The 12448-nt window shown below is 44.2% G+C and overlaps 1 protein-coding gene across 1 annotated transcript in view; it reads left to right on the forward strand.

The window, feature by feature from the left end:
- CALN1 (calneuron 1) overlaps positions 1-12448 on the forward strand; it is a 139997-nt gene that overhangs the window by 54220 nt on the left and 73329 nt on the right. The window contains exon 3 of the mRNA XM_067309604.1: positions 3773-3916. Coding sequence (XP_067165705.1) covers positions 3773-3916 — 144 coding nt within the window. The remainder of the gene's footprint in view (positions 1-3772; positions 3917-12448) is intronic.

Raw genomic sequence — 12448 nt, forward strand, 5'->3', positions numbered from 1 at the left:
GGCTGCTGCCATTCAGGCCAGGAAGAGCAAAGACAGCTTCTGGGGCATCATTCCTGTGCTCCCTGCTCTTTCTTATATAGCTTTTACTCTTCCTTATAAAGACAAAACAAGGTTTTACTTTCTGTGATACTGTGCAGGGTAAAGTATCCCCATGCAGAGCTGCTTCCAGCCCAAATGGAAGAGGTCCCAAACTTTCTTCTAAGCCCAGGCAACATCTTTGCTGAGAGATTTACTCCATGGACCACGTCTGCTCCCACTTCTGAGCCAGGAGCATCAGTTGCCATGGTGACTTATTTGAAAAAGTCATATGGGGAAAATACTGATGTATTTTTAGCTTTGGGTAATGAAATTTAACAGCTGGAAATAAAGGTAAGGGCCAGGCAGGGTGCCACTGGTTCACGGACCGCTGTTGGGATCAGCTCTTCTGGAGCACTTTGGGGAGAGCTGGCGGGGCTGTGCTCCGAGAGGACGCTCAGCCTGGTGGCTGTCACCTTAGCTGTTGCACAGGACAGCAGCCGTGAGTATGCCGGAGGAGCAGGAATCACTATAAAAAAAGCTGATAAGAAGGTGGTGTTACATATAAAGATAAAAAGGAGGCACTGGCTGAGGTCGTAGCTGCTTCTCGTACAGTGTGTTCAACCTATAAATAGCTCTTCAAATGTACCTCTGCACAAAGTGGTATTTATAGAGTGATGAGTGAAAAAAGCTCCATTTGGGGTCAGAAGTTGGCATGCAAAGGATGTTTCAGGCTTGGTCAAAAGTTCAGATTTCTGAAAGGTATGAAACAGAGCTGGAACCCAAATTTGTGATTTTTTTTTCTCTGATCAAGGCTCAAATGTTGCAGTGCTGTTAAATGCACCTTTTGAAATCGGTGTATCTGGAGAGCATACTCGCTAGACGGTCAGATTCAGAAATGCTACAGTGAAGCCGTTGTGCAAATGTGATTTATTCATGTGATTTGGATGAGTCTAACTTGCACAAACTTTTCTGAAGGTAGATTTTATTTTCTAAAATACTTTCTCAGTTCTTGGCAATATTTTTAGTTCTTTCTTTTTCAGCTGTCAAAAGTTTATTTTAAAATTAATTGATTTCGATGTAATATTTACTGCACTTTAGCTTTCAGCACAGCATATGAAAATAGATTTCACTACAGCTGGCGGTGTCTAATGGGATTCGTTCCTATTCCGAAGGCTCTTTGCATTATGTACTGATACTTCCAACTGAGCTTGCTTTGAACAGCCTCATTGGCTTTTCATATCACTGAGATTACACTGCTTGGGCTGGCAGGGAGACAAGGTGGATCCAGGGTTGCATTTAAGTTTAAAGAAGCCACGGCTGATTCATGCATGAGCCAAAAGTATAGATACCACAGATCTGGTCCAATATTCATCGAAATTAATAAGATCTTCCTGTTTGACATCAGTGGGCTCTTTAGCTGGATTAAAAATTGATCGTATCTCATCATGATCAACCACAGTTGTGGTGAACGTTAAACAGTAGGTTGTGGAAGTGCCCCGGCCCTGGCACATCACCAGGGTGTTACACACAGCGGAAAGCAGCACATTTAAATTGAAGGAGACTTTGCTAAAGCACTGGGGTTGTCAAGGGAGGTGTGTGAACTTTGATGTGAGGTGATTTAGAAGCTGCCTTTGAATTTGAAAGCTTTAAATAGCATGTTAGCAAAGACGTCACTGAGACCGTTTCCTGGCGCGTTATGATACCCTCAGCTTTTTCCCAGGTGGACCATCAACGCGTTACCTTTTAAGTAGCCCCACCGCAGGGTGCTATTACTTCTCTTATACAGGGGGAGCAGAGGAGAGAGGGAGGAGTGACGTGCTTGGAGTCTGTGGCCGAACTGAGAACGCTTTCCTGTCTCTGAGGCTAGTGCCTGAATTCTCCAGGCCTGGGCAAACTTTTTCCATCCAGTCTGCTTCCTGATAGAGAATATGGTGTTGTTTTTTTCTTTTTTTCCAAAAGCTGCTGCTTTCTGATGAAAGTTTTTCCTTTGCCCCTTCCCCGCCCCCAATGAAATGCTTTCATGTGACAGTTGGACTACTCTGATTCAGGAACTTTGCTTTGGGACCCACCAGGTGATTCTTTATATAGCCTCACTCTCCTTTGGCTCCTGACTGCGCTTCATCTCTCATAGTGTATTACATAGCAATGGGTTTTCCGCAGCCTCTGTCGTCCCAAGAGAAGAGATTGTGGTGGGACATGGACACTATGTCCCTATCAGGAAGCAGAGTCGGTGGAAGAGTGTGTGGACATCAGGGTCTCTTGGTCAACGTTTGCCCCAAAGTCCACAAGACTTGACTTGCATTTCCCTGGGCGCTGTGTAGGTTTTGGTGCTGAAAGATAGTTATGAGATCGTAGCTGGTCTGCATTAATTAGCTGCTCTTTTTGCAGCCAGCACCCAAGAAAGATAAACTAACAATACTCTAAATAAGTAATATATATATCGCAGCAAAGGTCGAAAAGGGATGGCTGATGCGATTACTGAACCAATTAACTGTTGATCATCTTCCCAAAAGATATATAAGAAAACATCCTGTGTTTTTCTCTCTACAGCATGACTATTTAACCAAAACTGAAAGATCAGCTCCCTCTCTTTCTCCCCACCTCCAACCAAATCCCTTTGAGTAAACAGGCTCCCAGATGTCTGAAATGTTAAAATTGCTCTGGCATTTTCACCACTCAGAGCCACTTAATCTGGGGAGCTTGGTGGTGGGTCTTCAAGTTAAGAAAGCCCTGAAATCTGTGAGATGTGGGAAACGCAGCGTTGTTGAGGCCCTGGCAGGCCACGGCCGCGCGGGGGTTGTTCAGTGTGCTGCATGAGTTCAAAGTGGCTATTAAAGGCCGGAGGGGGATATGCCAGAGTTAAGAAACAAAACAAAGTCAGATGTCAGAATCTGAGCCAGGCTTGGGAAGAATGATGGAAGTGATTCTTTGAGGCTGTCAGTATTTTTATTGATCTGAGGCTGTTTATAGCTGTAAAACAGTTATAAATTGGAGAGAAGCTGTGACGGGCAGTGAGCGATGGAAATTGCCCAGGTACAGTTTAACAGATGTACATCAGCATTTATTGGACAAGGGAGAAAATGCATATCTAGGCTGTGACTACAGACCTCTGGACCCTGTAGGGGAGGCAGTTCGTGCCCAACTTTTCCATTCACTATCCCGCTGGCTGTCGGCCAGACCCTTTGCCTTGTTGCCCTTGCTGGCGATGATGCTGATCTCACCGAGGAACCAGAGCTTGGTATGCCGGTGTGGCGCAAAGTCAGTCTACCTTGCAGGTGTGCTGAGGGGTTTAGAGAAGGGCTGTCTGAGAAGCCCCTGGGCCCAGGTTTGTTGGGCACCCATACACCGGGTAGGCATTACTTTAGGATGGCTCACTTATGCCCACAGCAGTCCAGGGCAGATGCTGCAGAAGGAAAAGGAGCTCGCTGTGTACTGAACGATTATTTTGCAATGATATTTGATCACAGAAAATATGAAGTGAGCAGGCAGATAATGTTCTGTATTTAGGGGTGTGGATGCGGTTGTATATATATGTCCATCTGCATACACACGTTTGCATGAGTGAGCTCATACACACACCTGTATGTATGCATGTATGAACACATCCTGAGTACACTGCCTGGATATTATCAAGTATATCTCACTAACATTAGAAAAGGCAATTTATGCTGTATCTTTGTCCTTTGTGTACAGATGTGTTGACCAGGGAGTCCTCCACCATGATAACACCTCTCTTCTTTCTTCTCAATTGCAGAAATCCGTGAAGCTTTCCGGGTACTGGACAGGGATGGGAATGGCTTTATATCCAAGCAAGAGCTGGGCATGGCAATGCGTTCCTTGGGATACATGCCCAGTGAGGTGGAGTTGGCAATTATTATGCAACGCCTTGACATGGATGGTAAGTCCTCGCAGTTGGTTTTTCAGTGTTACCAGTACAGTGTTACCTGGTTTTCCCAGGTCATTGCAACCCATGTCAACATAGGCATGGCAGAAAAAAGACAGTGGGGAAAACTGAAGTACAGAGAGGTGGAACAGCTCAACTTTTCATTGCAACCAGCCTGCAGCAGAGCAAGGAGTAGAGCCCATTAGCCTATGCCCCTATCTCTGCTCCTCAGCCATGACAGGCTGGGAGGAAGAATCATCATATTGATACCTTTGTGGGGTACCCAAAAGTCTTGTGGCAGCCCTGCAGAGAGCAACTTTGGAAGCTGAAGCCCTGTATTTACTCACAGACCATGTCACACTGTGTAAGTGTCCCCACACTGTCTCTTCTACATGCCTCTTCTTGGCTTTCCTGGGAACAAAGTAGCTCAATGTCCATGTGAGCCTGTGGGTCCTCCTTGTATCCCTGGAGGCAGTTATTCCCTAGAATCCCTGATGCCTGTCCACCACAAAGATAGGCTGAGGTGACTAGGGGTGTGAAAGGCTGTTGCAACATTTCTCTGCTCATTTCTGGGCCATGTCTGGCCCAGTGATGCTGAAGTGAAGGGCTTAGCAGAACATGACCAGTATGCCTAACCAAGCGATGCAGACACTGCAGCCTGACTCTGTGGCCTTATCTGCGCCTTGCCAGTAAAAGATGCTGTGGATAAGAGCTGTGCTGTGTTGTAATGAAGCGTTGATGTTTTGGAAGGAGAAGTTTTGAAGGGTGGAATAATTTTGAACGAAGTCCTGCTGTGAGAGCTCCTCAAACGATTACTAAGAGGTAATAAAAGAAACAGAACCCACCATTAACGGGAACAGAAATGCAGCATCAGGATGCTGGAGCCAGGGGGGACTTTTTAACTGCTGCAAAGCTACAATCATAGCTGAGCTGAAAGAGAGGACTGTCTTTAAAATGTCCTTGCTCAGAGATGTAAGGGAGACTTTTCAGATGAGTAAAATGTGCAAGGAAGATGCAGTGCTGATCAAACCTTCTCCCTTCATTGTACAGGAGTCCATGACAGTGTGGAAACACTGTGTAGAGTTAGATGAGATAATGCAAAGTCAGGGAGTCCTGGATGTAGCCACAATCTGAAAAGGGATGCTTTGCAACCTGATGCACTCTCCAGCATCCTTTGATGGGGAGATTGCTGGGAGTGGAGCTCATGGGAGAGGGTGGCAGTGGGAGTGAAGCTTCCTTACCTCCCTTGGGATATCCAAGTCAAATACCTCTGTGAGCTACACAATGCAACTAGGTTAACCAGGCCAGCCAGCATGCACAGGGTAGGAGCTTTTAACCACCAAAGACATTTAAGAGAAGAAGAAAGCAACATCATAAATCTGAAAATTTAAATTCAGATTGTGTTCCATGTGTTCCTCAGTAGCTCTTGGGGAGGGTTCTTAAAATGCATTGCTTTTAAATGAAACCTGCTCACTGCTCGAGTGTGCTAATGACAGCAAACTCCTAGGCTTAGCTCATAGGCTTTTTTTGGTTGATAAATTAGGCTGTGATTCTGATGGGAACAAACTTTCTTGCGTGGTTTCTGCTGCTTCCATGTGAGAGGGTGTGCTGTGAGCACAGGTTTGCTCATCATGCTGTGAGGAAGGCAGTCCTCCCCCCAGGTGAAGCAGGGAAGAGGATAACAGCCTTTCTCTAGGATGTTCAGATTCTCCCCTAGAGCAGAGAAGGAAAGAAACATCAAAACCGGTGGATGGAGAAGATAAGCGGTTGAAATGTTCTCATACCTAAAAGAAAAAAAAAATCCATTAGTTTTAAAAACATTTTCTCCCAAATCTGTTGTTTGCACCTTGCTATGTTCTGCTGCCTTTCCTGACAAACTAGGTGATTTCTCTTCAGATTTTGCAAAGGCCAGACTCAGCATGGTGCCAATTCATGGGCTGTTTTACTGAAACTCTGTGCTTTTTTGGAAAAAGAGTGCAGTGGCTTTTGGTTCCAGTTCTGGTTCATCTCCAGCTATTCCCTGACTCTCAGTCTCACAAACTTGAGACTTTGGCACTCTTTCATATACACTCCCAGTGTGCAGGGACCTGTTAAGTGGAATGGTGGAGTTAGAATGTAAAGTAATGAGCTACAGATGGAAGGAGTTAAACTCATGTTTGAGATCTTTCAAAAAGATCAGTATGTTTTCTGCAAAGATGGGAGGCGATTCTTCATCTCTTCCAGGTCAACAATTCCTGCAAAGAACTCCAAAAATACCGTCCAGTTGTGTTGTTTTCCATTTGTTGTTCTGATGTCTAAGCTGCCCATTGTCACAGTGTTTTGAGTAAATGGTTTTGAGACTAGACACAAGTCAGTGTTATGTGAATGTCGAACGGACCATCCATTAAAACAAGACAGCGTGACGGGGAATTTCTTAAGCATTGACAGAACAGAGGAATATTATGTGAAAGATCTACCTAGCCTGCGAGCTGAATTAATGCGATATGGGTTATGGCTATTTTTTTCTCCAGTGGATTGTCTTTATTTTTTCCACAGTTTAACTTGAAATATGTAGTGAGAACCAGCAATAGCTTCCTCCTTCCTCTCCCATTGCGAGTGAGCAACATTTGGCAGCATGGCCCAAATCCAGCGACCTCCCTGGGATGTGAATCAGGCCCTGGGGTACCAGATACAGCCTTGCTCTCACACACCTATATTCCTCCTGAGGGTTGCCGGCTTTTCCAAGAGAGCGGGCACGGCTTTGGCACAGTGTCTGGTGGGTGGGAGGTAGGCAGGATGAAATGCCACGTGCAGGCAGGAGTCCCCTGCAGTAAGGGAAAGCTGCGGAAGAGGCAGTAATCCTTCTGTGCATCCCAAGGCACGTGACCTATAAGTTATGATGTGACCGCAGGTACCGTAGCCAGACATATATTTCTCCACACAAGGCTGCTGCCAGTGTCTGCTAATAACGAGGTAATACAATTGGCAGTGTTTTGTGTTTAATCTGAACCAGCCTGAACAGACCTAGTGCAAACATAAGGTTTTCATCAAAAATTACCTTGGGAGTACATTTGCATTGCAGGATGGCAGAGGGCTGTATCTGCCTTGGCTTATTTAACTGACAAGCTTCTAATAATGAGCAACCAGAGCTGGTCTGAATTTTCTTTTCATCATAAACCCTGTTTGCTGTAGGGACAGGGAGGGAGGCACAGCCCTGTCTGGGTCAAGTCAAGGAATGGCTAGGTGTTCCAGGTGTAGCAGGAAGATTGCCTCACTAGGCTGGACAAAACTTGTTTCAAGAAGAGCATATGCATTGTATGCTGGACTGGTTTTATGTATGTGGATAAACTAACACGACAAAAGCATTTCACACCTGTATGTCACCCTCTGTCACAAAGCATCTCATAAAGCTCAATGAATAATTCAGGGATGAACTTCATAGCCACCCAAGGACAGTTGTTTCTGGGGCTGCAGCATGCAGCTGTCTAATAATACACAGTAAACACTCAAATTAGAGCAGAAGTGAAGGTGCATTTCATAATTCAGTGCATTTGAAGGCAGAATTTAGTTAGTTAGAAAATGCTGCTCAAACGTAAGTGAAAACAGCAATTACTTTGCTTGGGTTTTGCCCAGGAACTCTTCACAGATGTCGTATTACTTTTAATGCCCCCATGGCTTTTGAGTGCTACCATCAACTTTCCTTTACAGATAACATGCCAGCAGCCAACTGTCCCTACTGCTGAACAAGGGCACCATTTTATTACTGATTTGATGGGAAGAGCATCACCTGAAGATCTCTCCTTCAGTCAGTTCGGTCTCCATAGAGTTTTCTTGTTTTCTCTTTGGACCAAGCCTGATCTGTCTTTCCTCATCTGAGCTAATCCTACTCTCGGTGCAGAGGTATTTGTAGCAAAGCACACATCAGCGTGTATTCTCTCAAAAGCGTCCTGACAGCAGCTTTAACCAAAAGGGAGGTTTCTCAGTTATCTGATTATCTTCCTTTAAGTTGTCTGTGGGTCATGAATCATTCAGTTTGTTCACCAGTTAAAGATTTTTTTTTATTGCATTTTGTTTTGTTAGGATTGATTACGTCCTTGGTACACTCACCAGTTTCTCCAGAGGGATTTTTGGTATATAACATTTTTCCTTTTCTGTCTCTTCCTTCTTTTCCTCCCTAGTTTTCATTGAACAGGGGACAAGTGGAATTACCTCTATTTCCCCAGGAAAATTTTAAGAGGCCCATCAAAATTCCAAAGGATAATTTCGTTTAAGCATTACAGGTTGAATTAAACATGGGTGCTGTAGTCTAGGGGGTAGAGACATGCTGTGGCTACATTCCCAGCACTGCCAGTGACAGGGGTAGAGATGACTGTGCCTTGTCAGAGCAGTTTGCCCAGTGACGGCCACCAGGGATGTCAGAGGGGTGATGCTAAAGATGGTAACTGAGGAAGTACAAAAATTGAACTGGTTCACGAACTTCCAAGTTCTCAGCAACTGAGCTGTGCTCAAATATTGGTGCCTTTGGCCAGACATAGGGTGATGAAGAATGAGTTCTGCTCAGGACAGGGAAGAGGATGGAAACCAGGGTATGTGTGCACTGTCACCCCACCACATGGGCTCGGAGCTGCTAGGTTTGCCAGAAGTGTCCAAGAGCTCAGAGTGGCTGGATGTGGCTCCCCTGCCTGTTGGGATTTCAAGGATGCAGATTGCACCGGTGTGCAGTGCCATGAGACCCATGATGTGCCAAGTGGCTCCGGTTATTTGTCCGCTGAGCTTTGATGAAGTGGCACAGCAAGGCTGCCTGAGAGGGGTTCAGCTGAGACACCAGAGGGTTAGACACCGTGGTGGGGGGTCTGGCGCTGTCAGCCAGAACAAGATACATTTTTCTGTGTATAGGGAAGTGCGAACTTACAATGAATCCTATAGTAAGAAACATCAGAGCAGCTTCCTATTGCCAAAAACTATTGTCAAGTATTCCTAAGCGGCTGTGGGCACAGTTGCCCATTGGCTTGGTTTCTTTGTCTTCGTACCTGGGGACAGTGTGGGGACTCGGGTGCAAGAGATGCTCTGGGGAGGCAGGAGATGCTCCGAGGGGCAGAAGATACTCTATTCTTGCTCTGTGTGAGTGGGTGAGTGGTGGAGCAAGTGGAAGCACATAGAGAAGCCCTCTGCCTCCTTCACGCCTCCCTCTGGAGGCCAAGCGCCAGCCTTTACCAAGGAGCAGCCTCACAGTTACACTTGCCTTCTTAGCGCGTCTTCACTGAATGGAGATAGTTCCTTTGGGTAGCTAATTCTCTACAGATCTCACAGAAGGCAGGCATTAGAGGTCAGAGTATCTACTGCATTTCCTAAAAATGCCTTCTCCACTTTTTTTTTTCCCCAGCGCTCCTTGCTATTTTGGAAGGCAAACTTCACCCAGGTGAAGAGAAACACAGCTGCTGCAGGGAGAACTATTTTAGTTGGCATAAAAAACTAAATTAGGGAGAAAAAAAATTAGAATATACCTGGAATATTTCAAGGTCTCTAAGGAGAGCTTATAAATCATCAGAAACATATCCTTTTATGAAGTACTGGAAGATGGCACATTATTGCTGTGCTGGGGTAAATAAAAGCAAGACAAGGAGTTCTTGTGTGCAGAAATGCCTCTCCTTGGGAAGGAAGGTGAGAAATGATACTATGATCACTCAGGGCATGAGATTCACATTAGGTCAAATTTTTGCTTGCATCTTTACTTGCGGAGAGATGTGGTGCACAGACCATACGCCAGCAGAAGATTGTTCAATGTAGGTGGGTATATATCAAGGGTGCAATGCCATATAGGAATATGTTGGTTGCTATTGGTCTGGAAATAGAAGCCAAATTTTACCCTAGTTTATAGCTTTGTATCCACTTGATCCTCAGACATAATGAAGATTAAAATTAGGTATTGCCTGATTGTAAACATTGCAGAATAAGGGAGATGCATGCATTTTCATCTGCAATCTGGAGAATGACCTGAAATGTTCTGTCGGTACGTGGAGAGTAAAATATTTTATATATTTATGTGCTGGAAAAGAAATTATTTGTAAATTCTTCCAATTGGCAGTAATTCTAATAAAAATGCAGTGAAATGGCACATTAAATATGTTGCCTTATCTAGAAAGCCTGCTCTTTAAGCAGACTTTAGCAGTAAAATAGATGAATGTGTGACTTAAGTGTCAAACTGTTTCATTGCAACACAAGACACTTTTATCTGAGGAATAAAATAAGCACTCAGTGTACTAATTAGAGGAGCAGCTGGTTTTCAGTACCCTAGAAAAATAACTTCAGGCTAGCGCAGGAGGAAAGAAAAAACCAGTGTGTCAAATTATTATAGTACAAATAGGAAATACTTGGATTAAGCAAAAGATGAGCGGGCTTCCATCAGTATATACAAGTGAGCTACCTGTTACCTTTTATCACATTATGTGACGTGTCAGCAGTAAGAATGAACATGTAGCATGTCCTGTGACATCTTGCTGAGTAATAAAAAACAGGGAAAAGAAACCCCAAATTAAAATTCTAAATATTCCCAAACTTCTTTTTAATAGACAGTTTGTTGAGAGAATTTAATGGGAAATGACGATGTATTTAAGGGAAAGAACCAGCAAACTGTTCCTGGTGGTCCAGACAAAAAACAATTTGAAGATACCCAGTTCTCCCAGAAGAGGGCAATTCTGATTTTAAACCAGTTCTGCTTTGGATAGCCTCTGTTGCTGGTATGATAGGCTGCATTTCTATTGCCCTCTTATGCCTTGCTCACAAAAGTTGTGCTGCTCGGGTGCTACCTGTACTGCATCTTAATGCAGCAAGACACTCTCTCGCATACACACTCTTACACCAGTTCTGCTTTGATGTCCTTTGGGAAGGGAATAAACTGCACTGGCGTAACTGCATGTCATCAAGGGATGGAGTCAGTTTCTCTAAAAGTAAATTCTTCTAGCTGTTGTATTGCTGTTGGATCAGCTTTTGTATGTAGACATTGCTTTGGTTTGATGGCACTCAGTTTCCTTCACACAGGGGAAGCGAAAACAAGACTGGGTATTGCATAAACTCTACTGTCTGGAGCATATGTACCGTGTTGCAGGGATGGGAACTGCAGAAGGACCTGCTGTATTGGGATATCTAGAGAGAAAATAAATAGCTCCTCTAAAAATTCAATGCTGAACTTCCCCTATGACCTGCAGAAGGGGAACTGTTTTGCTCTTAAACACTTGCATAACCAAATGTTTGGTTCTTTCTAGAAGATCAGCTTGCAAAGTCCTATGTGGAACTACTGTGGCATTCACAAGCTGCAAAAGCTAAAAACATTTTTATCTCTTTCTCTCGTCTTCTTTTTTTTTTCATTCTAATTGCCATGGATAATTCATTTTGTTTTAACATTTCAACATGTAAGTGTGGAAAATAGCCCAGACTGGTGGTGGTATACCAGAAACAATTCCTCTTTTAAAATGCAGAGTTAATAAGAAAAGACTGGACAGGTTGTTGCAAATTTGAAGCTTTTCCTCTGTGATTCAAGGACCTCTGATTTTTAGACATGAGAAATAGCAACATTTCAGTGTGATGGTCCTTTAAAGTGTGTTGCTGAGCTGGGAAACTTGGTCAGTGAGAAATGCCAAGCTAGGAAATGGATTTGATGAGACTTGTCTTGATTTATAAAGGCCACTTTCTTCGTGTCTTTTCTGATTTGTAAAATAGAGATAATCATATTATGTGTTCTCACTGGAAAGAATGAAGAAAATTTTTTGTTGCTGATGAAGCAAGTTGGATTTGCAGATCAGTACCAGAAAGAAGTTCATAAGTAATATCAAATTCCGTGTTTGATGCAGTGCCTAGATAGCGTGACTGTGGCCATATGTTGAATAGACAGCATAATAGGAAACATGGAGTTGCCTTTCCTTCCCTAAAGCCTGTATGTCTGTGCTCTTAATGGGGCAGAGCCCTCTGCAAAACACAGCGTGTGGTCAGTGGTCTGCCTTGCCCTATAATTTGATTGCCTTGTTGTTTATTTGTTCTTTAAAATGCTGTATTCCTGCTATTATGATTTTGATTTCATAGGGTGTATATGCTACAGAGAATATACATTTTTCCTCCGTTTTACTGAGCTTCTAACTTGCCAGTTGCCTCAAAGTTGTGCAGAGCTGTCTGATAGCTGCCATGATGCCCGCAGAGCTTTCCTGCTATTTCTGGGGCCTGGTGAGCAAAAATAATTAGAATCCTCTGTAGTTTGGATGTGATTTTGCTTCTGCCAATCGTTTGGCAAATGGGTCAACTGGTTACAACTTGCATGAACATCTGCAGTTTTGTAAAGATCGGCAAAGTGAGCCCTCTCGTTTTTGCTTGTCTGATGCTTTTGCACTGGGGAGAGTGTCCCTGAGGGCCGTGGGCACAAGGCAGAGGAGACGTCGATGTCTTGCAGCGGATCAGCCCAGCTGCCTAACGCAGTCAGACGCGCTGGAGGCAAGCCGTGCACAGCAGGCCCTGCAGCACATTTACCTGCAGGACGGCCAGTCTCAGGGATGTTAATTCTGGCGTCCTGTGGCTTCCAGG

The sequence above is a fragment of the Apteryx mantelli genome, chromosome 22 (assembly GCF_036417845.1).
Source record: "Apteryx mantelli isolate bAptMan1 chromosome 22, bAptMan1.hap1, whole genome shotgun sequence".
NCBI classification, from domain to species: domain Eukaryota; kingdom Metazoa; phylum Chordata; class Aves; order Apterygiformes; family Apterygidae; genus Apteryx; species Apteryx mantelli.